General features: G+C 39.9%; 1 protein-coding gene across 1 annotated transcript; it reads right to left on the bottom strand.

The window, feature by feature from the left end:
* Positions 1–227: 227 nt before the first annotated feature.
* Positions 228–14698, bottom strand: Tmx1 (thioredoxin-related transmembrane protein 1). Its single transcript, NM_028339.1, has 8 exons — positions 14532–14698; positions 11725–11840; positions 11226–11271; positions 8945–9073; positions 7462–7507; positions 7272–7373; positions 3386–3452; positions 228–1874 (listed from the first exon to the last, which is right to left on the bottom strand). The coding sequence occupies exons 1-8, from the start codon at positions 14681–14683 to the stop codon at positions 1696–1698; spliced, it is 837 nt and encodes a 278-aa protein (NP_082615.1). The 5' UTR covers positions 14684–14698; the 3' UTR covers positions 228–1695.
* Between the last annotated feature and the right edge of the window lie 3460 nt (positions 14699–18158).

Genomic DNA, 18158 nt, shown 5'->3' with positions numbered 1-18158 from the left:
CGAGCACCACCGAGTGGCAAATGATTAAGCACAATTTCAACAGGAACCCAGCGATCACTCCTGGGCCGGAGACTGAGCTCGGCTTGCTGGGCATGCAGGAGGGCCCCTGGTGATGGCGTGCTCCCATTGCTTCCGTCACGCTTGGCGAGACAGTAGTGGAGGTCAGCCTGGGATACACGAGACTCTGAAAAGAAACTAACAGAAATCAAACTTCTCTTCAACATCACTGAAGTGCTTAGAAACATTTATTTTGTGCTTAGAATGTTTTTCTAAGCCACCACAAACTACATATCCAAACTCTGACAGCAGAACATTTAAACTATAAAGGAGAGGCCTAAAAGAAGCTGTTGCCCATCACAGTACTGCAAGTCTAAGGAAGTCACACAGAGAACATAAGGGGAGGGAGTGTCACAGACACCATCTATTCCATAAAGGCTGGTGACTGACTCATCAAGAATTCAGTCTGCTTTCCCCCTCCAGACATCAAGACAGTCCCTGCCCCCATGATACCCTTCCCACTTTGTAAGATGAAATCCATGTAGTCCTTTTGCCGATCTTGTTTCCATTTGTGAGATACACAGTACTAGCAGTCAACAACAATACAATATATAATTTGTCTTTAAAACACAATAGTGTTACAATATTCAAACACAAAGCAATATCCTGATTATAAAATTCATCAAGACCCCGTGGAGGACAGAATTACACTAAAAACACATAGTAGTAGATGTTTCTTGAGTAGAATGCAGACTTCATTCTACATCAATTAAATTCTGAATTTCCAAAATATAAAATACCAAAGCTTTTCCACATCAAATTTTAAAAATCAGAAAATTTCATCTTCACATTAAAAAAGAGAAAACTTCAGAATAATAATTTAAAATCTGGAATGTATAGCCAAATTTGTACATTTTCAAGTAAACAGTTCGATTTGATGGTTCTCTCAGTAAACTTCATCCTAAAAGGATAGAAAAGTTCTGTTTACCCATAGCAAACACAACAGTGATACTGGTAATTTTTTCCAACTTAGAAATGTAACACATGGCAAATAACAAAAATCATACAGTGAACAAGACACCAAAATAGGCGTCAGCCTTAAGAATTAATCCAATGCCATATAGACTTATAAAAACTTCTTAAGTCAGCAACATAGCCTAAATGTAATGTGTAGAAATGAAAGCTATAAAGTAAGGTAGTTTTGTTAGCTGCATAATCCAAAATCTATGAGGAAATTTTGGACTCTACCTAAGTGCAGTACTATCAATGAAGTATATGTCTTGAAATAATGGGCAATGTTCCCACTTATGGGAAATATGATCCTTTTTCACACAGTGAAACTGAGAAAAATGATGTGAAATGAGAAATCCTTCTCTCTAAGGTAATTTTCTTAAATACTCCAGTAATGCAAATCTTGGGAAAGGCAGTTTCGAATCTCACACAAAATAGATTATTAAATATAAACACAAATCTTACTGCTTGGCACCAGGATCTTCTGAAATTAAATAACTTTAAACCATCATAATATTCTTAAGTCATATTTTCAAACTCTTATGTCTGTTTTTATTTCCTGAATGGAAACTGTCCAACCTAAAGGACCTACACTGTATACACAGCAAGTCATAGTTCAGCTCGCAATAGAAATGATCACCCAGCTTCAGTTTTGCCAAAGTCATAGTATTAAGATATATGTAAAACTTAGGATGTGTCCGTGGCAGATGGGAGGCCCACACAGCGTTGTCTTATGCTGCTCTGAGAAGTGGCTTTGCTTGCTCCCTCTCTATCTTCTGCCTCCTCTTCTGAAACATCTTCTTCATCAGCCTCCTGCTCTTCCTCCACTTTTTTCAGAGGTTGAGAAAATTCTGGTGATGTTTTTTCTTAAAGATCAGAAATGCACTTTAGTTAATGTACTGAATTTGCTTTAGAGTAAAATTACGACAGAAGGACTCGAAAGCCCTGACAGTTATGTTTAGATTTTCAAAGAGAATAAAGCAGGTATTATACAAAGATTCATTTATCACATTCAAATCACCTAACCCAACATTAATGAATCAATATCAATGCAGTGAACGTAGAAGCTGAGATAAAATATACTGCATTAAACAGACCCATCTTGTTACAACTTGAAGTTAATTTTCGGTCTATAAGTATACTAAAACTTCAGCCCTATCCTGTCTCAGGTCCCTGAGAGGAAAAAAAAAATCACATACTTACAAAAGCTGCATTCTTGCCCAGATATTTTCTCTTTCCCCACCCTCATCTATGTAATTTACTAAGGTATAACTGTGAGAAATAAAATGGAGAAGCCTCAAACACACACCCAAGTACAGCCTTTCTACTTTTTAGAGGGCTTGAAGCTAATTAAGTTCAAAGCACAATGTGTTAAAGAGACAGATACAGAAGTGAGAACTGGACCAAAGATATTTACTGTATATATCCTACACTGCTCCGATCCTAGCAACCCACCACTGCAGGGAGGGTTAGCAAACATAGCAAGCTATGGGAAGAAGCTCAATGCGGACAGCCTGGCATGCCTCTTCAGACTGGGACTTATTCTTATCCTACGTCATCCCTATGGGATTTCAGTGAGTAGTACAGTCTACAACAGCAGTACCTTACCCAGAAGGACTCTGACCCCTCAAAGAACACCAAGTAATGTCTGGAGACACTTTTGGGTGTCATACCTGATAGGGACAGAACTCTGGGCACTAGTGGAATACTGCTGACCATTCAGCATTATACAACTGGATATACACAAAGACACTCCATCGCAAACAAACCTGATGAGTGTAAATGGAGCAAGTGTCAAGAAGCAAGCTTCATACATAGTGGACTACACCAGACTTTCCTGACTCTAGGATGACGAGCCATGGCCTTCTGTGTTCACCTCACATTAACAGAGAATAGTTCAGTGCACACCAAGTTAAAGGTGCAGTGAACTGAACAGTGAGGAAATTATATTATTAGTAATGAATAACTATTTCTAATAATGTAGACTAATTTTATAGCATAGTTCACCATTAACACTAATCCTTAATCAGATTTTCCTACTATACTATCAGGGGAAAAAAGGAAAATCAGTTGAGGACAAAGAAATTTTCAGTATCTACAGCTACATGAACTATAACATTCTCTGAATTATGACCACGTTCCAAGATCTGGTGCTACCATTTTACATGAAACACTCATCTCTCACTTCCCTTTATGCCTTTAAATCCTTCACATTTAATATCCTAGGCTCAGAGCAGCCGGTGACAATATTTATAGAAATGAAAACCACTCAGTGTCGCCCGTGGAGTAGATGTAGCTCAATGGTGGTGCTTGCCTAGCATGCATGCATCTCAAAACTCAAGCCCCACTTCCACACATAATGAACACATCAACTTACTTGCATACTGTTGCTGTGGTTTGCGTCTTTTTGAAGGGCAAAGGCAATCTGCTACAAATATCATACACTGCAAAATAAGCAGAAATCTAAATATATGACATGCAATACAACTAGTACTAACAATGTTATCATGGCCTCAAGTATTTTTCTTAGAACTCTAAAAATGAAGTACTTGGGTCTGTGCCTGGAGCTGATCCTGTGCCACAGCACTCCATGCCCAAATATTTCCAGGAGAGAGCTGGTCTCCCAGGAGTCCGGACATGCCTGTGAGCACAGATAAGACCACCACGTCTGCTCAAATTCCTAGCCCAAGGGGGACCTGACCAGAACCGTCAGGGCACAGGACCAAGGATCAGCTGGGGACAGGATCCTTCTGGTTTCTATGACCCACCCAGAGCCAACGGGACACAGGAGCCAAGGCAGGATCCCTCCAGTTTCCATCTGTACCCTGGAGCTGACCCTGTGCCACAACTTTCCATACCCAAATTCCTCCTGGAGAGAACTGGTCTCCCAGGAGTACTAAAACACAGACTTGCAGGAGTAATAAGCCACAGTGAGAGACAGCAAGACCAGCTAACACCAGAGATAACCGAATGGCTAGAGGCAAGGGCAAGAACATAAGCAACAGAAACCAAGGCTACTTGGCATCAGAAACCAGTTCTCCCACCACAGCAAGCCCTGGATACCATAACACACCAGAAAAGCAAGATTCTGATTTAAATCACATCTCATGATGATGATAGAGAACTTTAAGAAGGACATAAATAACTCCCTTAAAGAAATACAGGAGAACACAGTTAAACAGCTAGCAGCCCTTAAAGAGGAAACACAAAAATCTCTTAAAGAATTATAAGAAAACATAACCAAACAGGTAAAGGAACTGGACAAAACTATCCAGGATCTAAAAATGGAAATAGAAACAATAAAGAAATCACAAAGGAAGACAACCCTGAAGATAGAAAACCTAGGAAAGAGATCAGGAGTCATAGATGCAAGCATCACAAACAGAATACAAGAGATAGAAGAGAGAATCTCAGGTGCAGAAGATACCATAGAAAACATTGCCACAACAGTCAAAAAAAAAAAATGCAAAAAGCTCCTAACCTAAAACATCCAGGAAATCCAGGACACAATGAGAAGACCAAACCTAAGGGTAATAGATCTAGAAGAGAGCAAAGATTCCCAACTTAAAGGGCCAGTAAATATCTTCAACAAAATTATAGAAAAAAAACTTCTCTAACCCAAAGAAAAAGATATCCATAAACATACAAGAAGCCTACAGAACTCCAAATAGATTGGACCAGAAAATAAACTCTTCCCATCACATAATAGTCAAAACACCAAATACATAAAACAAAGAAAGAATATTAAGGGGCTGGTGAGATGGCTCAGTGGTTAAGAAAGCCGACTGCTCTTCCAAAGGTCCCGAGTTCAAATCCCAGCAACCACATGGTGGCTCACAACCATCCATAACGAGATCTGACTCCCTCTTCTGGTGTGTCTGAAGACAACTACAGTGTACTTACATGAATGAATGAATGAATGAATGAATGGAAGGAAGGAAGGAAGGAAGGAAGGAAGGAAGGAAGGAAGAAAGAAAGAAAGAAAGAAAGAAAGAAAGAAAGAAAGAAAGAAAGGAAGGAAGAAAGGAAGAAAGGAAGGAAGAAAGGAAGAAAGGAAGAAAGAATATTAAAAGCAGTAAGGGAAAAAGGTCAAGTAATATATAAAAGCAGACCTAGCAGAATTACACCAGACTTCTCACCAGAGACTATGAAAACTAGAAGATCCTAGGCAGATGTTATACAGACCCCAAGAGAACACAAATGCCAGCCCAGGCTACTACACCCAGCAAAACTCTTAATTACCATAGATGGAGAAAACAAGATATTCCCTGACAAAAACAAATTTACAAAGTATCTTTCCAAAAATCCAGCCCTACAAAGGATAATAGAAGGAAAACACCAACACAAGGAGGGAAACTACACCCTAGAAAAAGCAAGAAAGTAATCTTTCAACAAACCCAAAAGAAGATAGACACAAACATAAAAATAATATCAAAAATAACAGGAAGCAACAGTCACTATTCCTTAATATCGCTTAACATCAATGGACTCAATTCCCCAATAAAAAGAAAGACTAACAGACTGGTTATGTAATCAGGACCCAGCATGGCATACAGGAAATGCACCTCAGTGACACAGACAGACACTACCTCAGAGTAAAGGGCTGGAAATCAATTGTCCAAGCAGATGGTTTCAAGAAAAAAGCTGGAGTAGCCATTCTAATATCAAATAACACTGACTTTCAACCAAAAATCATCAAAAGAGATAAGGGCACTTCATACTCAAAGGAAAAAAATCTACCAAGAAGAACTGTCAATTCTGAACATCTACGCTCCAAATGCAAGGGCACCCACATTCATAAAAGAAACTTTACTAAAGCTCAAAGCACACATTGCACCTCACACAATAATAGTAGGGGACTTCAACACCTCACTCTCATCAATGGACAGATCATGGAAACACAAACTAAACAGAGACACAGTGAAACTAACAGAAGTTATGGACCAAATGGATTTAACAGACATCTATAGAGTATTTCATCCTAAAGCAAAAGAATATACCTTCTTCTCAGCACCTCATGCTACCTTCTCCAAAATTGACCATATAATCAGTCACAAAACAGGAATCAACAGATACAAGAAAACTGAAATAATCCCATACATCCTATCAGATCACCACAGACTAAGGCTGGTCTTCAATAGCAACAAAACCAAAAGAAAGCCCACATACACATTGAAGCTGAACAAAGCCACACTCAATGATAACTTGTTCAAGGAAGAAGTTAAAGACTTTAGAATTTAATGAAAATGAAGGTACAGCATACCCAATCTTATGGGATGCAATGAAAGCAGTGCAAAGAGGAAAACTCATAGCTCTGAGTGCCTCCAAAGAGAAACTGGAGAAAGTATACACTAGCAGCTTGACAGCACACCTGAAAGCTCTAGAACAAAAAGAAGCAAATACACCTAAGAGGAGTAGATGGCAGGAAATAATCAAACTCTGGGCTAAAATCAACCAAGCAGAAACAAAAAGAACTATACAATCAACCAAACCAGGACCTGGTTCTTTGAAAAAAAAAAAAAATCAACAGGATAGAAGAACCCTTAGCCAGACTAACCAGAGGGCACAGAGACAGTATCCAAATTAACAAAATCAGAAATGAAAAGGGAAGATATAACAACAGAAACTGAGGAAATTAAAAAAATCATCAGATCTTACTACAAAAGCCTATATTCAACAAAACTGGAAAATCTGGATGAAATGGACAATTTTCTAGACAGATACCAAATACCAAAGTTAAGACAGGATCAGATAAATAATCTAAACAGTCCCATAACCCCTAAAGAAATAGAAGCAGATATTAAAAGGCTATCAACCAAAAAAAGCCCAGGACCAGACGAGTTTAGTGTAGAATTCTATCAGACCTTCAAAAAAGACCTAATACCAATACTCTTCAAACTATTCCACAAAATAGAAACAGAAGGGACACTACCCAATTCATTCTATGAAGCCACAATTACGCTGTATATTCTCCTTGGAAATGGAATGGTTTCTATCTAATCAGGAACTTGTCACAATTTCCTTTCATAGAGGATTTCCTAAGAGATGTTTTTGTACTTCTATCATGTTTAATGTTCCAAACAGATTTTAAAAACTGGTTGAGTGCATATTACTTTTAGCTTCACAAGATATCATGTATATTTAGGAGGCATTTAAGATTATAAATTATTTTGATGACTTAAAAAATGTCAATTCTAAGTTGTATATTTTAAAATAAATTCTATTAGTTTAATTTTAAAAAAAAGAGAAGAAGAAGTACTTACAAGTCCCAGCAGCAGTCCTGAGAGTACTGTGGCAAAAGCAAAAACCAAGTATGAACCCCACGCTGGTATTCCAAGGTCATGAACAAAATAGCTGTGGCTAGTCTGCAATAGAGATAAACAAAGTAAGACCATGCTCTTTAATTAAAAACAAGTGTTAGAAATGGTTAAGATGGAAAAAGCTGGTCCATACCCTGATGTACACAGAGAGTTGAAAAAGTGCTGACATCATAGTCATCCTAAAAAACAGAGGAATGAAAAACTGAACAAAGACATACAGCTTTGCCTATGTCTACACACTGCACTTTCCACTCTTAGGTTCTCCAACATGACAAGACTTTCTTGTTCAGATTAATCAATTGAGAGCCTTTAATGAGATGTAAATAACATACAGGAAATAAACACTAAGCCAATACATAAATAAAAATAACTACTTTCACATTGTTAAATGCAAGTGGTTTGGATGTTTTGTTTGTTTGTTTGTTTTAAAGTTAAATAATAAAAAGTATTTGTTGGGTTTACAATGAGTTTCCTATAGCAAGTACAACTGGAGCTGCCTAAGGCTTCTTCATACAAAAGCCCACAGTAGCTCCTTCCAACCCAACTACCAAACTGCTTAGATAAGTAGAGTAGCCTTGCTCAACTTGGAGCAGCCCCCCTCTTCAGTCTACTAATAAAATAGGACAAGCTGCTGCACTGGATTCAAGAGACACTAAAGCAGGCACAGCCCTCTACTAGAGTACAACAACTCACTGAAAAGCAAAATCACATTGCTTGTGCTGTTTAAAGGTCAAGTAGGTGTGGTAGTTCCCAAATGTGATCCTAGCACCTGGAGGCCAGGGCAAAGAATCAAAGCTGCAGGTCAATCTGGGTTATCCAGGGAAGCCGTGCCAAAACCAAAAGTGGAACTGGAAGGTACAACCTCACTGTTCTGACAGCTGAGGATAATTACAAGTTTTGCATCCAGAGACAGAAGGGGAAGGATGAACTACTTCCAAATACAACAAGGGCTGACTTCTTTCCCCATTCCCAGAATCCACAGCAGCTCTGTGTTCTTACAGTTGGTATCCCAACTCTCCATCTTCTGATGGCAAGGATGGGGAAGGTCAGGAGTAATTTAGTCCCACCAAAATGGGACCATGATAGTCTTAGCACAGTCTACCTGCCAGGTTTCTCAGATGGAGCACTGGGTTCATGGAAACACACTTGCCATTCACAAGCCTAACTGCTATGGCAAATATGTCTACCTTCTAGCTATAAGCTCATATCATTATTCACTGTCAGACATACTATTCATACAAGGTATCAGGTGTAGCCACCCAAACACAGTTACTTCACATTAACAATAAAAGTACATGACCAAATACTCTTACTCCATTACAATTAGGATCAAGCAATGGCCTTCCTTACCGATGATGCTGCTCAGTTTCTAAAGGATCAAGTTCTCAAGTCCATTTAGCCAAATCAAAGCTAAAATAGTCTGAGAAGCACATTCAATGTGGTCCCACAAATGCCTACTCCTGCCTCACACGAATGAAAGTATCTTTTACTGGTCACAGTAAACATATATCTGAATATACATAGCATAAAAATCCAAGAAACAGCATGCCTGCTTCATTTACAAGAAACGTAATTATCTGTAGTTAATTTTGAAGGAAGATAGTCCTCATACTTACAGAACAGAACTTGGACCAAACCATGATGATATAGGTTCAATATTCTTCCATTCTTTATCACTTACGAAGTTTATGAAGTCCTTCTTAGTCCTTGGGCCCACATAGCGCCTAAATTCACCATCTTTACAACTAAAGATCAGAACTAAATATTAACTGGCAGCAAGAAATAATTGTGTTCAACCATTTCTTCAGTTTACAGTCAATTCTAATCTTCAAAGAAACCTAGCAAAGCACCAGAACACACTGCTATGTACTGAGGCGTCAGAGCCCCAAACATAGAACACCACAGGCTTTAAGACTTTATTCTTTCAAATAATAAACTCACGAAGCATCTCAGTCACAGCCTTGCTGTGGGTAAAGGACTCTTACCCTGATGTGAGGAGGGCACTGCGCACACTCTGGGGGCTGAGAATTCACGTCTAGTACAGAATGCCCTCTGTTGAGAGTGTGAGGGTTGGTGGAGCAAAGGCTGCAGACTTGTCCTCGTTTTTATTGTATAAGACACTTATCCCAAGAGGCTACTGTGAAAGACTTTCCCTGACTTTCTCAGTCTGCCATTTGTTAACAGGAAGGCTACTAATTTTTGTGTGTTAATGTTGTATTTTGCTTACTTTGCTAAAATAATCATCAGCTATCGATGTTTTCTGGTAGAATTTCTGGAGTCTTTTCTGTATAAGTCATATCAGCTCCAAGTTGACCTCTTCCTTTCCTGTAGATAGCCCCTTGATCTCCTTCAGTTGTCTTACTCCTCTTGCTAAGACTCCTCTAAGCATATTGGACAGGTATGGGGAGAGTGAGCACCTTTGCTTGTTCCTAATTATTTTAGAGGAAATGCTTGAGGTTCTTTCTGTTCAGGTTGATGCTGGCAGTGGGCTTGCTATAATTTGCAGTCACCATGCTGAGGTCTGTCCCTTGCATCCCTAGTTTCTCCAGAGCTTCTATTATGAAGGGGCTTAGGATTTTGTTAAAGACCTTTTTTTTCATCTAATGAAATGATGTGATGCTTGGTGTTTTGTTTTGTTTATATAACAGATTATATTCCCTGATTTACAATGTTGAACCATTCCTGGATCCCTGGGAAGAAGTAACTTAATCATGATGTATAATCTTTTTGATATGTTCTTGAATTCAGTTTGCAAGTATTTTACTGATAATTTTTGCATCTTACCCATAAAGGACACTATTGGTCTATACTTTTCTCTCTTTCCTGGGTTGTGTGGTTTTGGTATTAGGGTAATGTAGCTTTGTAAAAAGAACTGGGACACATCCCTTTACTCTCAATATTGTGAAATGATTTAAGAAGTATTGGTGTTAATTCTTTTTTAGGTTAGGTAGAATTCTGCACTGAATCTATCTGGCCCTGAACTTTTGTTCATTGGGAGATTTAATTTCTACACTGGACATATCAAGAAATTCATCTCCTTCTTTTACAGTCTGATGGAGTACAGATGTGTAAGTATGTCCCTATAGTCTCTGAACTTCTTTGGTGTCTGTTGTACTCTCTTTTCACCTCTAGTTTTACTTGGCTAAGAGTTTGTCAATCTTGTTGATTCTCATATACAATGCAGAAATAAGGTTTAATGTTTAAAAAAAAAATAAAAAAGACAAAAAAAGGGGAAGATTTAAATTCCTGCTGTAACTTTAAATGAGGAAATAAGTCCTTCCTGGTATTTAGTCACCAGCTAATTACACTGATGTCCAGGTCAAGTACAGAGATTGTCTCCCTCTGGGTTAGTGTAGTTTGGGAAACAGTCAAAGAGGCAGAGCCAAGACGTGTTCACTTGAACTCACGGTCACTCAGTGTCCTGCATAACCCATACTTTCTCAGACCGTGTTCCTCCTGCTTAAGATTACTCAGAAAAGAATGTTTGTTTACCTTGCATTCGTGAGAATTCTATCTAGTCCCAGGGTTTCGTTTAAAACTCATGTTCTCCAGGAACTGCTCTGACCAACTGTGGCTTCTCCCATCGCCCGGCTTCCTACAGGACTCGTTAGGACTCTGAGCTAATAGTTACTGATGATATTTTAGAGAACCATACCAATTCTGAGGACCGTCTACAGACACTACAAATCTCCAAAACAAGGAGTGTTTTATGTATCATTCATCGACTATTATTTCTATGACTTAATGTGCCACTAACTAAAATCAAATAAAGCTCTCAAGTCCTTGCTAAATATGAGATTACCTAAGCTCTTCAAATATAATGCGAGTCAGAGGCCTACTGCTCTCATTACACTGTGATCTAATCCTCTCCCCAACCAAGAACCTCCAAATACTTACTGATAAATAGAAGGAAGAGCAGTTATGATAAACCGTCCACTTAGTCCTACAAATGACAAGGAATAAACAACAATTAGGGACAATTGCTTACTTAAAAGTTAACTTTAAATTACTTAAATGCTAATAAGAACAAGAAAACACCTAAACATAGTCAACAATGAAAACATGAATTAGTTGTTAAAGAACTTTAAAGACACATTAATGTACATAAATGAGCTAAAGCTTATGAAGCCTAAATGCTGACATTATCTGTGAATAATTAAGTACCTGCAGAATTAGTACTACCACAGTAATTGACTAGTGGTGATTAGACAAGTAAAAACAAATCTGAAGGACATCTCAAATCACAGTGCATTTGCCATTCAAGAACCTAGGTAGTCTTATTGTTGCTCAAAATTGGAAAATGTTATCAAACTATGAGCCTTGACACATCATTAACAAATGTCAAAATATGATAAACAGCATTAGCAAGGAAACAGAACCAGCCAGCCTGTAATACCTGTCTGCTCTGTGACATCCACTTTTGCAACTTTCACCTCAAGATCTTCTCCCCACTCGGCAAAACTTTCCCATTCTGGCTGAAGATTCTGACAAGCAGGACACCAGGGAGCATAACTACAAAAGACGGTTACAGTTTTAAAAGTTAAGTACTTCAGTGACCTAACCGTGAAGAACAGTTGAGGCATAAGTTTTGAAGAATGTTTATAACACAGAAAATGACCCATTTGGGTGCCTCACACCTGGAATCCCAATTTAGGGAGCTGAGGCAGGATTACTGAGTGCATGCCCAGCATGGGTTACAGAGTGTGATCTTGGGTTGAACAAGGAAACAAACTGGGTAATTTTACGCAGATGAAAAAAATTGAAAGCATGAGCCTGGCAATGTGGACGTGAAGAAATGCTCAACAGAACCACATTTAAAAAAAAAAAAAAAAAAAAAAAAAAAAAAAGCAGGCCTGAGAATACATTCTTAAATACACGTGAACTTTCTAAGATGTCAAACAGCTCTTCCAAAACCTTTAGATTTTCCAATTAAAACATGGCAACCAGAAAGTTTTGTTTGTTTAAGCTCACCATGTTAAGTAATTTTACAAGCAGGGTCATGAGCAAAGTATTGGAAAAACAGGGAGTACCTGGGCTCTACATGCTGCAACCGGTATACAATCACTGCTGGGAAGAATCGCTCGCCATCAGGGATTGCCTCAGCAAGGCAGGTTCTTCACAGTAACCGAAGCTGGAGGCCTACATTCTTATGTATAAATATTACTCTAAACCTAACCCTCACACAGATACCGAGCAGAGGAGACGCAACTCTATTGGCTAGCACCATGATACCAACAGCCAAGGGCGCCAGTACTCGAAACACATCTCTGAAACTCACTATCTTTGCAGGTCCAAGTTTTTCCTTAGAATTTTGTTTTCCATTTCATTGCCCGTTGTAATTTGCAACCGGGAAGAATGAAGCCTACGCATATTCAAACACTTCTGAACTGTTTTAGAAAAATTAAGCTTCTAAAGCAGGCATGTAGAGAAAGCAAAACCAGTGTTCCATACCAAAGCCAAACTCTTTAACAGTAAAACTACAGAAGCAGCTCTATAACAAAGCTCATCAGAAGTGAATCTGCAGAGAACTCATTTGTAGCTAAGGAATATTATGACTATCAAGTGTATTGTTTCCTAATGCTTTTTAAGAGCTTCCTCCCCTTATTTATTTATTTATTTACTTTACATCCTGATAGATGACCCCTTCCAGCACCACCCCTCCATGCCCTTAAGAGCTTCTTTAAACTCCCAAATTTTAGCCAAAGATAAAGGGAAGCATGGGACCCTGTCATTTCAGATGGATGTTTTTATCTCAGCATTATGCTACTGTAGGTCCCCTTTATACCCTTTGTGGATATTTACAGTGTGACAAAAGAAAGCTTATAGGTATCTTTCTGTAATATTTGACTATATTTTACATATCATGTCACTCCTGCCTATTCATGACAGTGACTGAAAACTAACAGCACTGGTTAGCGTTCCTCTCCTGAAAACTGACTTCAGTGAACGGCCAACTGTCAGTACACTAAACGTCTTCCCTACTGCAATCTCCTTTTTCTTGTTTCACAACTCAGGTATCATGGACCTCACCCAGGTTCTCTCTTGAGGATGTTCACTTCCACCTCTTCCTTAGTGTACAGCCCTAAACACAATCACAACATAGGCAAACACCAGAATCTTGCTTAAGGGTTGCTAACAACGCTTGCATATATTTACTCTTGAAGCCCAACAAAGCTACTATGACAGCATCTGAACAGGCCAATCGGTAAAGCAGGGGATGGGAGTGGTTATCTACTATAAGGAATTATGTAGAATAATTACCCACCCCAAAACATATGTAAAGATACTGGGTAGTGTCAGTAAACAATGACCATTCAATGGTGGTGCTTTCGCCACATCAATAATGCCGTATCAGGAACACTGTCAATTAACCATTCCACTAATTTATCATCTAAGACAAAGGCCAAAGGTAGTTTATTTCCTACAGCAGCAGGACGGCGGACACTGTTGAAGTAGAATTATCACACAAGATAAGTGATTTTGTTTGAATAGTAAATGATGAACTGGAGTATTTAAAGGGCCTATCAATAATCATACTAATGCATGTGCAATACCATTCGCAGGCCTGTAAATCACAATTCAAGCCATTCTCTAAATTGCAAACGCACCGGTCAAGGAAAAATGAGGTTCATATCAAAAGAAATGAATGTAGGCAAGAAGAAAAAAAAAGAAAATAAAGATTTTAATATATTCCCATTTATTTGGCATTTACAATTTAAAAAAACTAACTCACAAAATAAAAATAAATAAAGAGCTCAAAATTCAGGCATTACAAATACCAATTTCCGAATAAACATAGCAATTTCCGAATGACAGGTTAAAAGCAAGATTTTGTTCAATATCAACTTTTGTAAAAATTTGGAGACTTAAAGTCTGGATGTCTACAAAAGATCACTAAAAGTCTATAGAAACAGCCAAGACCTCCATCGCAACCCAATCCCACCCTCAAATCCGCTAGTCTGTTCCAGAGAATTCGATGTAGCTCGTAATCCTTTAATCGCACCACAGTGCTTAGCAACGACGAGGCTCAGTGCACGCTTAGATAGAAAAGTAATATTCCCGGTTAGGAAATGACCCTGGAGCTGGGGGCGGCAAAGGCTGGGACCTCAAGACCTGGCCGAGGAAGATGGGCTGGTCAGGTGTCCAGCTTGAGGGACGGGGCGGCGGAGGCCACCGCCACCCAGACAAGCGCCCCGCACTCACAATTCTATCATCCACTCTCCTTCCAGCAACGACGTCCAGTTCTCATCGGTGAGGACGCGCACGTTATTCCGCCGTCCGTGGGCCCCAGGGACCGCCCAGAGCAGCAGGACCAGAGCTGCCAGGGGAACCATAAGACGCCCCAAGTGCGCCATGTCAGCCGCTCACCCAGCCTCAGCGCGTTCCCGCTCCACCTCCCCGCCGCAGCTCCACTTCCGCTCTGGCGGCCGCTCCGCTCATGCGCACAAGGAGCCAGCCAGGCGCGCGAGCCCCACCCACTCCCCGCCAGCAACTCAGTGCGCATGTCCGGGCCCTGTTCCTCCTGCGGGAGATGGAGAGGGAAAGCGGGAAATGCGTCTATCTCGGAGCTCACGACTGAAGAGGCGCTTGCCGGCTGTGGTCCCTCGAAAAGCCCTAGAAGGGGCGGTAGGCGGAGGGATCAGGGTGATGCTCTAGAGATGAGTGACCCTGTCGTGCCCACCAGTGCCTAGTAAGGTCACTATGACAGTTTTCTCAGGAACTTTCCCCTTTCAAAATATCACCAGTTAGACGAATGTAGGAGGAGGTCACCAGCCCCTTTACCCTGGCCCTAGGCAAACAGGCATCTACTTTTTGTCCTGGCTACTTTACTAATTGAATCTTGTGTTGTCCCTGTTGACTGACTTATTTTAACTCTTTAAGCATGAGTCCCCGAATTTCCTCTAACACATTCGTAATGAGGCTTTGTCACCCCCTGGCTCTCCGAGGTAGTTTTTATTGCCTGTTCTTTGCTTTCCTGTATATGGGTTATATTTTCCTGTCTTTGCACAACTCAAAAATCTCTTCTTGGAAACTAGGGTTTTAGGGTCTGTAATTCTAGATGTTGATTCCCCTTGTGGCTCTCCATCTTCTGTTCCTCTTGTTGTTTGATTGTTTAGTGAGTTGGCAAGGCAATTCTAGTGAAGTCTGTTTCTCAGAGATTACAGCCCTGGGTGGGTCATCTGGGCGATAGTGGTTTTAGCAGGGCTCATTCCATATCACTTTTTGGGATGTGTTTGCCTCACTTATTTCCAGCTGTAATATTACATGAAGTGCTCACCGATAACTTGTTTTTGTTTTGTTTTAATTCTCAGAGCATACATTGTTCCACAGCCTAATACATTTTGGCAGATGGTTTTGAGGTCAGTGGTTGAAATTTATTTTAAGCCCAGGATGATTCTTCACTGTCTCTTTTCTTAGGTCTCTCTGGTGAACTAAGTGGCTTATGCACTGGCATCTTGTTCTTACTTAAGGAAAACTTTTTTTATTTTTTTGGAGTGACTTTAGGCCTGACCGTTTCTCCATACTCTTATTTAATAAAGTCATTTCTTTGGGGAGAGTTCAGAACTGACTCTCCTGGGCACAAGCAGCCTCAGTCATTATTCTAGGTGCAGTGTAGACCAGCAGGATCTACTTTTCTGGACTTCTAGTGGTGTATAGTCTTTATCACTTGAACAAAAAGGTTGAGGGGGTGTCTGGAGATTTCTCAGTCTGCTGTACCCAGCGCTTTCACTGTGCATGTCATGTCCTTGTGACCTGCACTTGGAAGGGATTAAGATGCCAGTGACCTTCCCTTCCTGATGAGATGCTCTGTCTCTAGGTTGGGAACGGAGAGGAGATGGAGCCCCGTGTTCATGGTCACACCCATCTACAGTAGAGTTGTCACCAGAATGGCCTGGGCTAAGAAAATGATTAGAGAAATAGGAGTTTGAGATGGATCAGATGCCAGAGAGTCACTGCTCCTACTGAATGTTAGTAGATTTTCTTGAAGGAACAACAATAACAACAACAAAAGCATCATTTATTGTTTGCAATTTCCAGAAACTTTTAGTGAGTTTTTGGTTGTGTAGTCTTCAGCAATATTATCAAGATGAGTTGTGTCCCTGGGAATTCATGAGCTGAAGTCCTGATGCTCAGTAATTCAGAATGAGAGTGCATTTAAAGATAGAGGGTTTTTTTGGTTGGTTGGTTGGTTGGGTTTTTTTTTGGGGGGGGGGGTTCGAGACAGGATTTCTCTGTATAGCCCTGGCTGTCCTGGAACTCACTCTGTAGACCAGGCTGGCCTCGAACTCAGAAATCCACCTGCCTCTGCCTCCCGAGTGCTGAGGTTAAAGGCGTGCACCATCACGCCTGGCTAGGGTTTTTTGTTTTTTTTAAGATTTATTTATTTATTTATTTATTTGTTTTTATGTATATGAGTACACTGTAGCTGTACAGATAGTTTTGAGCTTTCATGTGGTTGTTAGTAATTGTATTTAGGACCTCTGCTCGCTCAGGTCAATCCCGCTCACTCAGTTCCTGCTGGCTCTGGCCCAAAGATTTATTTATTATTATACATAAGTACATTGTAGCTATCTTCAGAGGAACTAGAAGAGGGTGCCAGATCTCATTACAGGTGGTTGTGAGCTACCATGTTGTTGCTGGGATTTGAACTCAGGATCTTTGCAAGAGTAGTTAGTGCTCTTACCCGCTGAGCCATCTCACCAGCCCAAGATAGGATTTTTTTTTTAATTCCAGTAACTTATATTCATTTTATTTTATTTAAAATATTGCATAGCAGAAAGTACCTCAGTCAAATGAATTGTCCCTTGTTTCTTCCTCATTTGGAACCCTACAAAGCTCAGTGACATCTTTTTGTTTTGTTTTGTTTTGTTTAATTTTTCTTTGGTTATTTTATTTATTTACATTTCAAATGTTATCCTCCCCTTCCTGGTTTCCCCTCCACAAACTCTCTATCCCCTCCCCCTCCCCCTTGTTTCTATAGGGGTGCTCCCTCGCCCACCCAGCTACTCCTGCCTCACCACCCTAGCATTCCCCTATGCTGGGGCAGCAAACTAAAGATGGGGTTTTTAAAGAGGTAGTTTAAATGAGGTCATCCAGGGGCCTCAGTTTTCTAACAACAACAAAAAAAAACAAAAGGTATGCTGGATAGTTATGTCAACTTGACACAAGCTGAAGTCACCTGAGAAAAAGTTAAGAAAATTAAGTTAAGAAAGTTAAGCCTTAATTAAGAAAATGCCTATGAACAATCAGACTGTAGGCATTTTTGTAATGATTGATTGATCAGGAGAGGGCCCAGTTCTTTGTGGGTGGTGCCATCTCTGGCCTGGTTGTCCTGGTATCTAAAAGAAAGCAGACTAAGCAAGCCAGGAGGCACACTCCTCCATGGCCTCTGCATCAGCTCATGCCTCCAGGTCCCTGCCATGTTTGAGTTCCTGCCCTGTCTTCTTTCAGTGATGGACTACAATGTGGAAGTGTGAGCCAAATAAATGCTTTTCTCCCCAGCATGCTTTTTGGTCACAGAGTTTCACCTTTAGCACCAATAGAAGTGCTAAGACAAAGGGAATCCTTAGGAGAGAAGGAGGTGAGAACACAGGTATGTTATAAAAGTTCTGGAGATTTTAGGAATAGATGGAACAAGCCTCAAAATAATAAATGCTTCACACAACAAACCTATAGCCAACATTATAACAAATGGAGACAAATTGAGAGCATTTTCTCTAAAACTAGGAACAGGACAAGGATGTTCACACTCTCTTCTCTTCTCTACAAGTGCTTGAAGCCTTAGTTATAGCAATTAGACAAGAGAAAGGCATAAAAGGGATAAAAAAT

The sequence above is a fragment of the Mus musculus genome, chromosome 12, assembly GCF_000001635.26.
Source record: "Mus musculus strain C57BL/6J chromosome 12, GRCm38.p6 C57BL/6J".
Taxonomy (NCBI): Eukaryota; Metazoa; Chordata; class Mammalia; order Rodentia; family Muridae; genus Mus; species Mus musculus.
The sequence above is the reverse complement of the archived record's forward strand: the minus strand, read 5'-3'. Positions and strand labels throughout refer to the sequence as shown.

Coding starts and splice junctions, on each gene's coding strand:
- Tmx1 (NM_028339.1), bottom strand. CDS start 14,683: ATGGCGCACTTGGGGCGTCTTATGGTTCCCCTGGCAGCTCTGGTCCTG. Junction 9,074..11,225: donor GCTCTTCCTTCTATTTATCA/GTAAGTATTTGG, acceptor TCTGATCTTTAG/TTGTAAAGATGGTGAATTTA. Junction 1,875..3,385: donor ACCACAGCAACAGTATGCAA/GTAAGTTGATGT, acceptor CTGATCTTTAAG/AAAAAACATCACCAGAATTT.